Consider the following 15,738-nt stretch of genomic DNA (forward strand, 5'->3'; position numbering starts at 1 on the left):
TGCAAGTCCTTTGGCTATTGTGGCAGTGCATCTCCAGATCCACAGCATTGTTGCTGTCTTTGAGGCCTTGGCTTGTTGTGATCATCACAGTCAGGAGGGTTGAAATGGAGCATCTCAAATACTTGCCAGCTTTCTCTAAATACAGTTAGAATGGGCTGAAAATAAGATGTTGCTATGTAAGCTTCCCTTTTTTTTTTTTTGGGTTTGCAATTGTTTACAGGCTAGATGCTTAGCAGGGTTCATAGATTTCAAAATGGACACTTGAGTCTTTTTAAAATCTACAGTCACGTTTTCAATGCAAGTCTATTAGTTTAAAGTATTTAATGTTTTTTAATAATGTGCTGCTCACTAATAGTAGTTTTGGTGGGGAGGGAAAATGTTTTTCATCTGTTATATTATTGTCTAGTGATGCAATGCCTTGAATGTAAAAACAACCTTTTTTTGTCAGACATTTGTACCAGAACCTCGACCAGCTCCTAAAAACGATGTTGGGTTGAAACACACTGTGAAACAACGCCCTTTTCCTGAAGAAGTGGACAAGATTCCATTTGTGAAAGCGGACTTGAGCATTCCTGATTTACATGAAATCGTGAATCAGGAAGTAAGTAATTCTCTCTGACTTGATTTTTTTCTTGGGGTTTTTGTCTGTTCATGAGTTGTGCACTTATGTCTTACTGTAAATAGTTTCACTCTTTGGCTTGTCCAATTTCATATTAATGGAATAATAACCTCTGCAAATTAGTTAAATCTATGCACTTGTCCAGGAAGATGCCAATGCTTTCGTTGTGTTATTTGGGAGACACTGCTCAACATGTTTTATTACTGATCCTAATATCCTGGTACTGTAGGAAGCAATGACTTGCGCTTTCTTGCTTCTTGTGTGGAAATGGAAGGGTCTTTTTTGAGACCTTTCTGGGGGAAGAACAGAATGCACGTCTCAAATATTTTAAAGTTTCACAGGATCTAATTTGTTTTCGTTTCTGTCCTCTTGAATAGGAGAAGCCATAGCTGCTACTGGATATTCACAGAGCTCTCCTACGCCAACAGGGTGTTTGGGTGCTCACTTTGCAGTGTTGAAAGATCTTTTTGAAAGTGTTTTAGTAACTATTCTGATGGTGGACTGCAGCTGCTGCTGTAGAGCTTTGCTAAGTGATGGAACTGTTTTCTTAGTGGATCTTTGTGATTTTGGTGACATCAGCAGTTCACACAATGTTTTCCAGCTCGAAGAGCGCCATGAGAAGCTGAGGAATGGCATGGCTCAGCAGATTGTCTTTGAGACTTCCATAGATCAGAGAAGTGAAGAGGAGTGGCGGAAGAAGAGCTTTCCTGATCCCATCACGGAGTGTAAGCCCCCGCCACCAGCACAGGAGTTCCAGACAGCACGTCTGTTCCTCTCTCACTTCGGGTTCCTCTCATTAGAGGCATTGAAGGTGATCTGATACCTCTTGGGGTTGTGCGGTTCTTCCAGTTCCCATGTGGTCTGGCTTGACAAAAGGGAAAAAAAAGTTTTGTTAGTGGAAGATCATCTATGTACTTCCAACTACTGTTCAGCTATAGTCTGATCAAATCAAGTGATTCCAGTATTCCAGAATTCAGAGCAAGTTTGTGAAAGGCTGGGCCTCAAGTTGAAAATGCTCTGAATAGGTGACTGTATCTTTGTTTTTAGTAGGTGCATAAGCCATCGCACTCAAATGTTCACACTTAAAATCATTCCACAACTTGAGTTAGGTTTTGGGGTGGTACTTGAAGACTCTGCAATATAACTCCCACAGAAGTTTTGCTGCAGAGGTGGTTGTGCTGAGGTGGTTTAGTCGTACATAAACGCTTGGTACATAACAGATGTGGAGGTTTATTTTTTAAAATAAAATAATTATTTTTAGAGATGATCCATATTCTTAATTTGAAATTCTGCCTCTTACCTATGGATTCTCCCTTGTATTTGTTGCTTTTCTTTCCAGAAAGCTGTCAGGAAAAGTAGGTTATAGAGCGTTTGCAAAAATGATGTCTGAAAGTGCTCAGTGTATTACGTATCACGGATATTTAAGTTAATCTGAAACTGCACATACAACTGTGTGCATAGCTGTGATATTCTGAAAGCATCTGCTGTTTTCATTGTGTGCTCTTCTTGAGCAAAATACTGTGTCTCTCACTGGCAAAGTACCACTTTTGTTTAATGAGAGTGGAATGCAACAAATTGTAAACCTGTTATGCTTGCTGTTACTCATTTACAATGACAAGATTATATCGCATCAGAAATCCCTATATAATTTTGCTCTTAGAGAAGGGAAACTCTTTTTATATTTTAATGGATTGCCATTAAAGCCATAAAGACCTTTCAATTAAGAAAGATGGGTTTTTAAGCTGTTGAATTCTGTCTATTGGGCAGGAACCTACTAACAGTCGTCTACCTCCTCACCTGATTGCACTTGACTCTGCTCTTCCTGGGTTTTTTGATGACATTGGCTATTTGGATTTGTTACCTTGTCGTCCTTTTGATACTGTTTTCATTTTCTACATGAAGGCAGGCCAGAAAACTAGCCAGGAGGTAAGTGAAAGTGTAGCATGCCAACTAGTCTATATTGTCTTGTTTCTAGTAATTTCCAAGTGAGTAAAGCATCAGTGCTGGTGAGTAGAGTGGAGTGTCAGACCTAGTGCGAGCTACAAGTCACTGCATACTCTCTTCATCTGTAGGTTGAAATACGTCGCTCACGCTTAGGACTATTGTAACAAATTTAATATATTATTAAATATAGATAAGACATATAATATTAATAGTATTTTTATTATCTGTTCTGTCCTTATTTGTAGAGTTCAAAGATTCAGATCAGAAAGGCATTTCAGCTTTGTTGGCTCAGCTTGCAGGGAAGGTTGCAGTTTGTTCAAGCAATGAGCAATGTCAAGGTAGTTTGGTTTCATTCTAATGCTAAACACATGTTAAAGGAATGAAAAACTTTCTGCAAGTAAGGAAGTATTATTGCATTGTAAGTCTTTATGCTATAATATTTAGATTCAAAGGCGATTAGGTTAATCAGGTTAATTTGTGCAAATCTAAGTTGTGACTTTTTGTGACCTAGAAACATGCTAAGAGGGTTAATGGGCTCATTAGGAAAAGATGTTTCTCTGGTACCTTCTCATTCCATTCATAACTTTCGTAGTAAAGAGTAGAAGCGTGGCTTCCATAATAAATCATTGTGCCAACTCCTTGTGTCACTGTGAATGCACAGTTGGCAGAACACTGCAGCACCTTCTACTTCAGTGCGGGACACAATTCTTTAAACTAGGATCAGCTGTGAGTGTTCAAATTGTCATTTAGAGTAGCCAGTGCAGAATTTTGTCATCTGCAAAGTCAGGTATGAAACAAAATATGCTAGGTCTGCCTTTGACCTGAGATGTGCACTTGCTGAACTAGCAGAATGTTTATGTGCTCTTATGTCTTCCAGCCCACAATTACCCTGACTTTTTCTGAAGCACAGCTATGGTTTCAATGTGCTCAGTAACGAGGATTAATAATGATATTTCAGTGCAGTGTGTCTAGTCACTGCTGAACACTGTATGAGGCATTAGGATGGAGTGTCAGGACTATGTGGTTACACAAAGCCTCCAGCCTGGAAGCTTTCTTTCCAGCACCCATCCCTGCAATTTCTGCTTTGTTGAGGCCTGTGTCCCAATGTTCTGCCCCTGCACAAGCCAAAATGATTGATGCCTCTGCCACAAAACAAATTCCTGCATGGCCCAGAAAGGATGAATGGATTGTTTGTTCCACCAACCCCAATGGTTCTGGTACCCAAATCACACATGTCCTTGTGTACTGTTGGGGCTCAACTCTCACTTGGTCATAATGAGATAAAAATTGCCACAACATGTGGAAACATCCCGGATCTCTGTCAGAAGTAGAATTAAAGTTTAACGTGAACAGTACAGTGTGATGTTTGATTTAAGTGCACACTTAATGCTACTGAAAATTGTTTTGGAAAATCTGTTTCATACTTGAATGTGCTGTGACACCTGCCCTTTAAATCACTCTATGTCATGTACAGGTGAGTAGTGAGGAAAATACATTTCTCCTCAAATTTTAACTTGGTGTAATAGTGAAAAGTGTCTAGAAAACCTGTGTGTTACCTTTGGTGCAAATGCAGGTTCTGCACTGAGTACTCAGTGTTTTTTCTGATGGGTGCTTGAGTCTCCACTGCTGTTTCCAGCCATTTAGTTCATTGGTTTACAGGTTTTGAAAATGCTGGCAGAAAGTCAAGTTGATTGACTGGGACACAGCAAAGCAGGGTAGGGGGATGCTGAGGGGCAGGGAGTAATGTCCATGTAGAAAGTCTGGGGTTTCAGGCTTGTTCTGTAGCTATAGTTGGGCAAAACCATGTTGGTGACAAAAATTTAATTAAAAAGCTGGGGAGGGAGAGACTGGTTTCCTGCTTCTGTACCAACATGGTGCTGCTGGTGTTTTCAGATCCTGAAGAACATGGAGTCTTCCAGAATTGTTCAGCCCCACTTCCTGGAGTTCTTGCTGTCTCTTGGCTGGTCTGTTGATGTTGGGAAGCACCCTGGGTGGACTGGTCACGTCTCAACAAGCTGGTCAATCAACAGCTGCAGTGATGAAGAGGGACCTGAACAAGGTAAGACACAGTAAATATCTTCTGTAGTAATTTGTTTAGGCTCCTTTAGAAGACAATTTTCTTGCTCCTGTGTACCTATCTGAACACTGATGCACTTTTTTTCATTGGTTTTGTTTGTTTGTTTTTGGTTTGGTTTTTTTTTTGTTGTTGTTATTTTTTGTTTTTGGGGTTTTTGTTTGGTTGGGGTTTTTTATAAATGATGTTTGCTAAAAAGAAATGTGTAAATATTAAATGAAGCTTCAAGTCAGAGTGAGCAAAACTAATGTCTGTATATTGTTAGGAGGAAGTAGCCTCAGCAAAAAAAATACCTCTGGGCTATATTTTTTAAAATTTGTAGAGTCTTTAATATATTATTCCAAAACAGTATTCAGGTGAAATCTGTTGCCGATTGTTCTGTGTATTGGCAAATAGGCTTGAAATACTGTGTGATTTTTTTTTTTTTTAGTGTTCTCTAAGTAGATTAAAATGAAATATTGACTCAAGCTGCTGTTTATAGGTAGGTCCTGGAGGTCTTGGAACCCCCCCATGATTCTGTCTTGCTTCATTGACTCTGCTTTTTGCCACTAGAGCAACTCTTACCCTGAGCTTGTCATACACCACCCTCTCCCCATTCTGTCACCCAAAATGATCCTCAGGAATGTGAGCTAATATCCCAGGATGGGAAACTGGGGATTGGGTTAGCTTCTCCCTTGGACAACTTGATCAGGAATTCACTATGAATTCCCAGAGGAATGGGTCTGGGCTGGTTTCAGTGTCACTGCTCCAAAGCCCAGACCTGTTCTGGGTGATCTCCAGAGCCACAGCCTGTGGTGGCCCACCCAAAGGCAGTGGTAAGGCTGGTGCAGCTTGTTCATCATCCTTGACCTGATGTTGACATCAGGTGTGACACCATTACAGCTGCAGGTGCTTAAGCAGCACTTGCTCTGCTGTCTATTCACTGTGTCTTAGGAGTGCCCTTCACCTGTATCTGCAGCCAGCTGGAGGCTTCTCCCTTAGGTTATGGAATAAAAGTACAAACCACAGAAGGCTGGAAGTGTTTGGGAGAGGTTAGAGTACAGAGGCATTGCTTTGTCTGAGCAAGTCAGGATGGATTACAGAATGGCCAGGTCTGGATTTAATTTTGCTTTAAGGACAGGGTCATGCTGTGCTTTCTCAGAGGCAGAGCCCTCTGACGTCCCCTTGCAGTGGCTGTGTCAGAACAACTGCAGAAGTCAGGTCCTGAATTAGCAAGGGATGTGGTTTGATGTGGACTTTTCAGCTCAAATTTTTTCAGCCATTTGAATGAAAACACAGACCACTAAATAACTGAATTAATTCAACCAGCTTAGGGAAGAAGGAAATAGAAAAGGCATTCAGAAATGGAAGGAGGAAGGGCAGGTTGCTTCTAATCTGGTTCTGCTGGTGAATGAGCTGGAGCACAGGTCTGATGAGGAGCAGCTGAGGGAGCTGGGAGGGCTCAGCCTGGAGAAAAGGAAGCTCAGGAGAGACCTTTTCACTCTCTACAACTCCCTGAAAAGCATTGTAGCCAGGTCAGGGTCAGTATCCCAGGTAATGAATGATGAGAGTAAATAGCCTCAGTGCAGGTTTAAGTTGGCTATTAGGGACAATTTCTTAATGGAAGGGGTGGTCAGGCACTAGCACAGGCTGCCCAGGATAGTGATGGAGTCACCATCCCTGGAAGGATTTAAAGCTGTGCAGATGTGGGACTTGGGGACATGGGTTAGGGGTGAGTTTGGCAGTGCTGAGCTAACAGTTGGACTCAGTGATCTCCAACCTCAATGATTCTGTAAGTCTAAAATAGCTTCTGGTGAGTTGTGGCTAAAATAATTTCATGGGAATGTTTCCCTGTAGCACCCCCAAAATCAAAGAAATTCCTAAAGAGAATGGGTTTGAGTTGTGCTGCTGCTCCTTGGGCACCTGTGCACTGGAGATATAGGAATCTTTTCCTGATGCTGAAGAATGGCTTGGAGTCTTCAACATGTCTCTGGCCACTTCTCTGTCAGTATGCTGAATTTCACTGCTCCAGTGGCTTTGCTGAGGCAGCTATCCCAGGAACTCTTCTGTAAACTGAATCAGAGAAATAATTCATTTTAAAGTCCTTGCTAGGGCAAGGAAAAGGGAGGAGGGAAGTTTGTTCTGATGGCCTGTATTGGCCAGTTGTGGTGAGGGAATCAGTGGGTGCTGAGAATGAGGACCTTTCTTGCATTGATTGGTGATGGATCTTTTTCTAACTCTGCTTGACAGAGAAAAGACTGAAGACAGCCTGTAGAAACTGGCTTGGAATTCTAGAATAGTATCAGACTGAAGTGATAAATGTTAGAATCCTTTGGAAATGGAATGACTAACTGCATGATGTTGCTAGACAGAATACTCAGAGATAGATAGTAGATGTATTCTTGTGGCAGATGTGCTTACTAGAGTACTAGGAAATAAAGAATCCAGTACATTGGAAATGTGTTCAAAATGAAGCCACTCCCAACCCAAAATGGCTTTTCCTTCAAGATAATAAAAATATATATCTGAGAAAGGTTGTTAGCCATGAGATTTGACTCATTTCATTTTAAAATGAGATTTGCGTGATTTCTTCTCATTGATTGCACCTTGTATTTGAAGGTCATTTCTGATGCAGAGTGTAAAGAAGTAGAGCTTCCTTCTGGCTAAACTTTCCTTTTCTGTCCATTTCAGATGATCTAATTATCTCAGAAGATGTTGGGGCAAGTATCTTCAATGGGCAGAAGAAGGTGCTGTATTATGCAGATGCCCTGACAGAAATCGCCTTTGTTGTCCCATCACCAGTGGAATCCCTGAGTAAGATCTGTCTGGACATGCTCTATACAAAAATGAAAACAATGAAAACAACTTTTTTTTTTTTGGTTGTTTGAAAGCTCTTTCACAAGCAAAACATAAACAAATTAACTAAGTAGTGTGTTTAGCAAGATCCTTGTCAGAAAGGTGTGGAAGTTTAAATTAACGCATTCTAATCCTTAAACTCCTTTCAGATGTGGCATCTGTTCTGTACCTTTCTCTGAACCTCAGTAGATGTCCAGGCATGCACAGCAGTTTAGTTGTTGCCAGGGTGCTTTAGGCTGGACATGTGATTCACCATTAACTGGTGATGCCTATATTTTTTTTCCTTTCCTGTCGGTGATGTGCTCCTGCAGCACATACAGGAGTGTTTCTACCAATGCTAAGTAGAAAAGCAGCAGCTTTCATGGCATCTTTGGCATGCTAAAAGTTGCCTGGAATAAAATATGGTGTAGCCATATGGAGGAGACTCTATTCTATAGGAAGTTGCTGGGATGTGTGTAAGTCCATAGGGATTGCTTTATTGGCAGTCTGTTTCTGGAATAACTGGCAGTTATCTCCTAGCTTATCTTCCTGCTTATGAGGACTATATTGACTTGACCATACATTTATGCATGTCTAGTTTCAACAGCCTTATATTTTTTAGTATCAAAATGTTATAGATGATGGCAGCTTAATTTTTTTGGTGGAAGAATAGATAAAACCCACCTTTTTTTCTTCTGTCTTACAGCTGATTCCCTGGAAAGCAGTGTCTCTGACCAAGAAAGTGACTCCAACATGGATCTGCTGCCAGGAATATTGAAGCAGCAGCCTCTGACACTTGAACTCTTCCCCAATCATACCGACAATCTTAATCCCTCCCAGCGGGTAAGACATTGAAAAATGGTGCTTTTTTTTTCTTTTTTTTCCTTTCAAGAAGTGTGCTGGCAATGCTCAGGACTTTTGATAGTCTATGATTTGGTTTCCTGGTGTGTAGAGCTACTTGCTCCTTGCCATTAGCTTTGACATCTGCTTTGGTCCTGCCAGAATTTGCCTCTACAGTAGGAGATAGCAAGCTTACATTACTTAAATATAACACTTAGACATGCTGAGTGGTAATAGTGTGCATCCTGAAATCTTGAAATGTGTGCAGGAGAAAGTGTATGCAATATTTACAGAGTAATTCAGCCTCAAATCCATGCTTGGAAATTGAGGATGGATAGACATGAACATTTCTACCTACCCAGTTACAAACAGTGTCAGTTGTGTCAGAAGTACCAGAAGTTGCTTTTGTACACTAACAAAGCAGAAAACCATGAACTGTTGTATCTGTAAGCAAAAGACTTATTACTGCTGATTACTTGTTTAGAATTCACCTCCAGATGTATGTTAGTTACTCATTTAAGGTCTTCAAGAACATTAAGAAACTTCTAACTGATTCAAGGTTGATTTTATATATATATATATATATATATATATTAGTTTATATTGAAAACTAGTAGGTTGGCGACCCAGTTTGCAGTGAGTAGTTCTAGCACAGCTGGCCCCGCTCAATAGCTGGCAGGAGTTGTACCTGGCTGAGATATGAATGACTGAGGAGCAGCTGGGAAATACTTGTTGGCTGCATTATTGGATTCATGATGTTTGCAAATGCTGCTCTTCCCTTTTGTTCAAAACAGCTCAGTCCTACTTCTAGATCCAAGAGGATGCCTCAGGGCCGAACCATTCCACCAATGGGACCTGAAACCAAAGTGTATGTGGTTTGGGTGGAACGTTATGATGATATAGGTATGTACAACTTCTAGCTGTTCACTAAAGTAACAACAGGGCAGGAACCAGAGGAGAAACCCTGATGGGTATTTTTTGTGGTTTTTGGTTTTTTTGGTGGGTTTTTTTGGTGTTTTTTTTTTGTTGTTGTTTTTTGTTTTTTTTAATTAAATAAAATGCTAGATCATAGAATCACAGACTGGTTTGAATTGGAGGGAACCTTAAAGCTCATCTAGTCCCAACCCCCTTCCATGTGCAGGGACACCTTTCACTAAACCAGGTTGCTCCAAGCCCCATCCAGCCCGAACCCTTCCAGGGATGGGGCAGCCACAGCTTCTATGGGCAACCTGTGCCGGGGCCTCACCACCCTCACAATTAAAATAAGTCCTAATTAATTGTTGTCTAAAGCAACACTAAGATTCTGAATCAGTTCTTCAGTATTTGCGTTGTGATCCATCAGAGTGTACATGAATTGGTGGCATATGGAGGTCTGAAGTTTCCTGCAGTGCTGGCAGTACCTGTGAAATGCTGTAATGAACCTTCTTAAGCTCAGCACCCAAGGCAGGTGTGTTCCCCTGCTTTTGAGTTCTCCTCAGCTGTTGTCCCTAGGAGTGGATCTGGTTTTCTTCCTTTAAAAAATGGCTTCTGACACCTGCTGCTTCTGTGCTGGAGGGGTCATCATCCTCCTTGGTGTGATGGCACCTTTGGAACTCCATATTCTCTCTCTTCAGGGGGAGCTCGTTTGTTCTGCACTCAGGGTGCCTGCTCCATGCTACCTTTCTGCTGTGTTGCTCAGGCAAGCTCCTGCTCCTCATGCAACTTTGTTTCGTAGTTTGGTGTTTCCTCTGCCTCAGGGTACTGCTGCTCTGGGAGAAACCCAGCTTTGCTTATCCTGTTACAGCCATGGCATGGCCATGGTGAGCAGCACTGAGGAATTCTTTGTCCCCAGAAGCTTCTTGTGTGCTGGATCCAAGCCATGGCCTGGCCTCAGTGCTATGTGAGAGTCTCTGTGCACTGGCCTAGCCCAGCAGTGTCTGCAAGACTGGCCAGGAACTGCTGCTTTATTCTGTCTTTGATTTCTAATCCTGGTTCCCAGTCTGGCAGTAAGGGTGGACCTTAATTAAGGCCTTAGATCCTTCCAGAGTAAAGCAACCACAGGAATGGGAGCAGCAATCAATAGGAAGCTTCCTGTTAAGTGTAGATATAAATTCTCAGGAAGACCACCTTGTCCACACAATGTCCCTCAGAGCCTTACTGAGATGAGGAGGCAGACAGCAAGTTCTGCATCATTATTTCCTTGTCTGGACATTGGCCCAGAGTGTGTTCCAAGCTGATGTCCCTGACCTATTTCCTTCTTGGGTGGCAGCTAGACCCCCGTCACTGCAGGGGCAGCAGCTGTGCTACACAGGCATGCTTCTGCTTGACTGTTTCTTTCAGCAGCCATAGGAATCTCCCAGAGTTCTGGGCTTGAAGCTGAAGAAATGATTTTGTGAGCGCCTCAGTAAGCCTGGCAGTTGGATGGAGGGGAGGGCAGCTCTTGGAAGTGACTCCTAGCCCAGAGGCTCTGCCATATGCCCCATATGTTCTTGGCTTTCGCCTCATGCTTCTGGTACATCTTTGAGTCTGGACACTGAAAAGCTGTCACTTTGTAGTCAAGGTTATCACCCTGGTGCCAGCTGCCTGCCCTCCTTCTTGCTCCATCTCAGAGTGTGTCCATGGCTCACCATGATCTCCCTCTGCTTGCTCCAGCTGTTGTGTGCCCTTAGCATCCCAGCTTTGATGGCCACGTCTGGGTTTGGGCCTTAGACTCCTGCTGGAGGCACTGTCCTGCTGCCTGAACTGTACTTCTGTGAGTAACTCTCAACATCTCTTAACCCCTGAACAAGGTGTTGGGAAGTGCCAAATCCCCTTAAGGGACTCAAGTTCTTACCTTTTCCTCATTCATGTTCATTATCCAGTCTTTGTTACCAATTGCATGGCAGCAGAGTTGTAGGTTATGGTAGAGATCCACAGAGCTTGGATTTGAGGAAGGATATCATGTTTGTGGGATCAGGGCTCCAGGGAACCATAAGTGTGAGTGGTTGGCATTGTTCAATGCTCCTCACAGTATTCGAGAGGCTGATCGCTTGTGGATGGAGGAAGATGCAGTAAACAATAATTTGAAGGATCTTTTTGTGGTTGAAGCAGTTCATCTCCTTCCTGCTTTCATGGTTCCTCTAGAGATTTTGACCTTTGGGTTGAGAGAATTTGAGGTTTGGGACCTCATCTGTTGAGTGCAGATGGCTGAGATGTGTGTACCCTGCACGAATGCTGAAACTGGAAGTCAAAGATGCTAGCTGTGCAAGAACACTAGTGGTATAAATGCTTGAGGACTGTATGGTTTTGACTGATGATAAATAATCTTGCCTTGTACACAAAAAAAAAAAAAAATCCAAAACTGTATTAGATAAACTTCATTTGGTGCATCCTGTTCTTACAGAAAACTTTCCCCTCCCTGATCTGGTATCTGAGACTAGCACTGGTGTGGAAACCACAGCCAATAGTAGCACTTCCCTGAGGTAAGGCCACTCTTATTTTCATTATTTTTATTGGTTTCTCAGTGGGCTGGGTTTTGGTTGAAAAAGTGAAAGAGCTCTTCATATCACTGCAGATAAAATATAAATTAAAGAACAGAAAATGTGCAGTTTTATCTGAGTCTGTGATGAGCCTCCCTCCTAATTGGCTCCCTTGTGAGGTGGTTAATGCTGCATACACACTGTACTCTGGCTGCAGAGCTCTCCAGTCCTGTGGGGACAGAGATCATATGCATGGCACAAGTGACAGAGCCCTTCTGAGGGTTCAGAACATGCCCCAGGATCCTGCTGCCTTAGCCATGAGGCATTTTAAAACTTTCTTTTAACACTTTAAAGGGGTCATTAATTGAAACAGTGCTTTAAAACTGATTCAACAGTTGTGTTTTTCCCTTAAGATCTACCATTCCTGAGAAGGAAGTTCCTGTGATCTTCATCCATCCTTTAAACACTGGCTTATTCAGGATAAAACTACAAGGAGCAACTGGGAAATTCAACATGGTTATCCCACTGGTGGATGGAATGATAGTCAGTAGAAGAGCTCTTGGTAAGCTAAAGGGGTTTAGGAATGCTCATGCTTTTTGGTTTTTTTTAGTAATAATAATAATATAGCTGTGAAGTACATGGTCTGGAATCTTTCTTTGGAAAAAGTGTTAGGTGTTGCTGAACAAATGAAAGCCATGCTTTTTGCAGCAGCAGTGGTAGCAGTAACAGCAGAGGGAGCAGGTGGGCAGCCCTTGGCTGCCAGAATAGCAGGAGAGAGCATTGGAACTAGGAACAGGGCCTGTTTAAATAGGAGAGATCCAAAATGTGACCCTGGTATTTAGCACAGAGAACCAAGGTGCACCAGAGGGTGCTTTGGAATTTGTTACTTTGCTGGCATGCTGCGTGTTTCTTCTGGTTTAGAAGCCAGACAGGGATTAAACCCACAGCAATTGAGGATTTTCTTAGGTGTTCAATAAAAATCCCGTGCAGGCATGTGTTAACAGGTTCCATGTGTGCCCACTGCCTTTTCCTCTGTTCCTGGATAAATTCATGGAACTTGTCCTGGTATTGGTGCTATTTAGCTTCAGTAACTGGAAGTCCCACCCAGCGAGAGCAGTACACAGGATGGAGTAAAATGAAGTAATGCACATTAGGATACCTGTACATAACCATAAAGCTGCTGTTGGAGGTGACTTTCAGATTCTGGGGCTTGTATGCCTAATTCAGTGATTGGCAAATTGAAGCCAGACCTGGGCCCTTAAATATCATTTCTGAGTTCAGCTGATGACAGTGGCTTTTACTGAAAAACTATCAGGTATGTTTTCCTAGAGTTGGGCTTGTTTTTCTGCTGCATCAGGACTGTTAATATAATGAAATTTTTCTCATCTCTAAGTTCAGCAGGTGTAGTTTGTGTGCAGTGAGGTCCTCTACATGTTTCTGTCTTTAAAAAGGAGCTTGTGAAACAGCAAAGGGGGTAAGGGATACGTGCGTCCTTAGAAGCATAGAAATTTCCTTTCAGAACAAAATAAGATAAAGTTAGCTGCCAGCTTTTGAGTTCTACTGCTTTGATTCCCCACCTTGTCCTCCATCTGCATCCAGCAGTGTAAGCTACAGAGGGGTGACAAAAGTGGCAAGGCAGTGAGGGGAAGAGAAACTTGTTTGCAGCCACAACCCATCAGGTCTTTCCTCATCTCCTTTCCAAGGGGAAGGCTCTGCAATTCCTACTGGAAAAAGGTACTGACAGGTACTTTTTTCATTCTCAGGGCTCCCCTGGAATTACCTGTCATGACTCAGGGTCCATCTAAGGTCCAGATGTGTGGCGTAGCTGGGGCACGGTACTGTGACTCTTGTGTTGGCTGCCCTGGGTTTGCCCTCTTGTCCCGAGGGTGCTTCTTCCAGGCAGCTGCTTGGCTCTGGCAACGCAGAGGATACTCCTCAGTTTAGGGTACCACTGAGGGAGTCCCTTCCTTCTTTACAATGAAGGCCTTTACAAGCCTGGGGACCATGGCTGTCTGTTATCAACTGTTCATGGAGAAAAGTTCTTGACTTGGTGATGCTGAGCGTCTTCCCTGGGTTGAGAGGGACAGAACCCAAAATTGTCTTTGCTTGGGAAGCCAGAAGAGGGGTGCAGGATTGAATTTAAACTTGATTCAAACGTTGTTTCTTTTTCAGGTTTTCTAGTGAGACAGACAGTAATAAATATTTGTCGGAGAAAGAGGCTGGAAAGTGACTCATACAACCCCCCCCACGTCCGCCGAAAACAGAAAATAGCAGATATTGTCAATAAATACCGGAACAGGCAGCTGGAGCCAGAGTTTTATACCTCACTTTTCCAGGAGGTTGGGCTCAAGAACTGCAACCCCTAGGTCATTATCCTTCCAGGACAATTAGATCAGAGGTTGGTGGCTACACTAATGAAAACCGTTAAATAACAACAACAAATTTTCTCAGCCCTCTGGAATTCAGGAAATCGTGTTCTAGCACAAGTCAGCAGATACCATGTGGGAGGAATGAGAAATGAATCTGAAACATTGCAGTTGGGATATTGAATTGATTCACCTACCCTCAGAAGATTACTGAATTCCAGTCTTCCTGGATGCTAGCAAAATAATCTCTTCACCCAGTCATCCTTTCCAGGCTAATTAGGAACTGTAGGTGTCTTGCTCTGAGGGGAAAACAATCAAAGTAAAGCCATCTCTGCATATGAGGATGAAAATAAGAATACAAGCAAACCTGCCATTAGACGCCTTGCTGCACCCACCTGTCCAAGGGCACGAGAGCAGGATCTTTCCTTGGAGGAGGAGTCTGTTCCAGAGCATTAACTTTCCCTGTAAGAACTTCAAAGACATTTTGAGTCCCCCTTCAGTGCTCAGTAGAAGATCCTTCATTGAGTGTAGCCCACCTGTGTACCAGAAGCCAGAGGAGGAAGATTGCTTGGAAGAAGCAGGCCCTGAAATCCAAAGCCCAGATGCTCTGTGTGGCCACTCCCTCCAGGGCTCCAAGTGAGTCCATCTGCATACGAGACAACCACCATCACCTGATGTTAATGACTTTCTGAATAGAGTTATTATTGGCTAAGAGCTTTTGATTCTATAAAAGCGAGGTTATGACTTTCAGGTCTGTTGCAAAATGTCACATTTAATTTCAGTAGCTTGATTTTTATTTTTTAGTTCTTTTTTTAATGCAACTACTTAATTTATTTTGAAGTGTCTGTATCACCTCCTCATCATTTCCATAAAATGCATAAACACCACTTGCCTTCCACTGGATTGAAATCTGAGATTTTGGGGCTGCCTCCTCCCTGTTATTTATAGCATGAGCAGTTTTTGCAGCTTCTACACACTTTTCAGAAGCTCCTGTTAAACAGACTAAACAACTCAAAAAGAAAATTCACTAATTCTTTTCCCCAATAATTCCAGTGCCATGAAAGCCCCTTTGGAGTTGTAATTCACATTGTTTTGAATCTTCTATATGTTCTCACGTTCGGCAGCAACGCTTCCATCTAGGTCAGGAGTTTTCATTTTCAGCCTGTGGCTTTGATGTGTTCAGGACTCAAAGGATGTACTGGGAAAAGATGTTTACAGCTCCAGTTGGGATCTCAGAGGCGTGGTGGGTGTGGGCAGCCCTGGGAGCACCTCTGGCTCCCAGAACATCCCAGCTGGTGTTGCAGCAGGGAATTGTGGCTGACACTCCTGGGGAGGTGCAGCGTGACCGCAGCAGCATCCTGATGCTTCCAGCACTGGGTAATGGAAGAGGATGAGTGAGCAGGAATTTGGGGAGCTCTTCACATTATTTTCAAAGTGGTTTTAATAAGCTGTGCTATGCATTGCAGCAATACTTGTCAGGCATTGAATTTTGATATTTCAGACCTACTTTTTGCAACAGTTCTGACCTGAAGCAGTTTTAATTGTTTCATTACAGCTTATCTGCCAAGGACAGATCTCGCTCCTGGCTTTCCATGTGGTTTTTCACAAAGAGTTCATGGAAACAGAGGCCCCTAAAAATACATG

General features: G+C 42.7%; 1 protein-coding gene across 4 annotated transcripts in view; it reads left to right on the forward strand.

Moving 5' to 3' along the window:
- Positions 1 to 14,650, forward strand: part of RALGAPB (Ral GTPase activating protein non-catalytic subunit beta) — a 59,564-nt gene extending 44,914 nt beyond the window's left edge. For 3 of the 4 annotated variants that reach the window (XM_068208162.1, XM_068208163.1, XM_068208164.1), the window contains 10 exons: positions 449 to 601; positions 1,221 to 1,430; positions 2,387 to 2,545; positions 4,457 to 4,622; positions 7,308 to 7,430; positions 8,158 to 8,294; positions 9,086 to 9,194; positions 11,653 to 11,731; positions 12,142 to 12,290; positions 13,901 to 14,189. In XM_068208162.1, coding sequence (XP_068064263.1) covers positions 449 to 601; positions 1,221 to 1,430; positions 2,387 to 2,545; positions 4,457 to 4,622; positions 7,308 to 7,430; positions 8,158 to 8,294; positions 9,086 to 9,194; positions 11,653 to 11,731; positions 12,142 to 12,290; positions 13,901 to 14,094 — 1,479 coding nt within the window. In that variant the 3' untranslated portion in view covers positions 14,095 to 14,189. Of the gene's footprint in view, positions 1 to 448; positions 602 to 1,220; positions 1,431 to 2,386; positions 2,546 to 4,456; positions 4,623 to 7,307; positions 7,431 to 8,157; positions 8,295 to 9,085; positions 9,195 to 11,652; positions 11,732 to 12,141; positions 12,291 to 13,900 lie in introns of all 4 variants that reach the window. The other variant, XM_068208165.1, reaches the window with a different exon arrangement.
- The last annotated feature ends 1,088 nt before the right edge of the window (positions 14,651 to 15,738 follow it).

The sequence above is a fragment of the Anomalospiza imberbis genome, chromosome 17 (assembly GCF_031753505.1).
Source record: "Anomalospiza imberbis isolate Cuckoo-Finch-1a 21T00152 chromosome 17, ASM3175350v1, whole genome shotgun sequence".
Taxonomy (NCBI): domain Eukaryota; kingdom Metazoa; phylum Chordata; class Aves; order Passeriformes; family Viduidae; genus Anomalospiza; species Anomalospiza imberbis.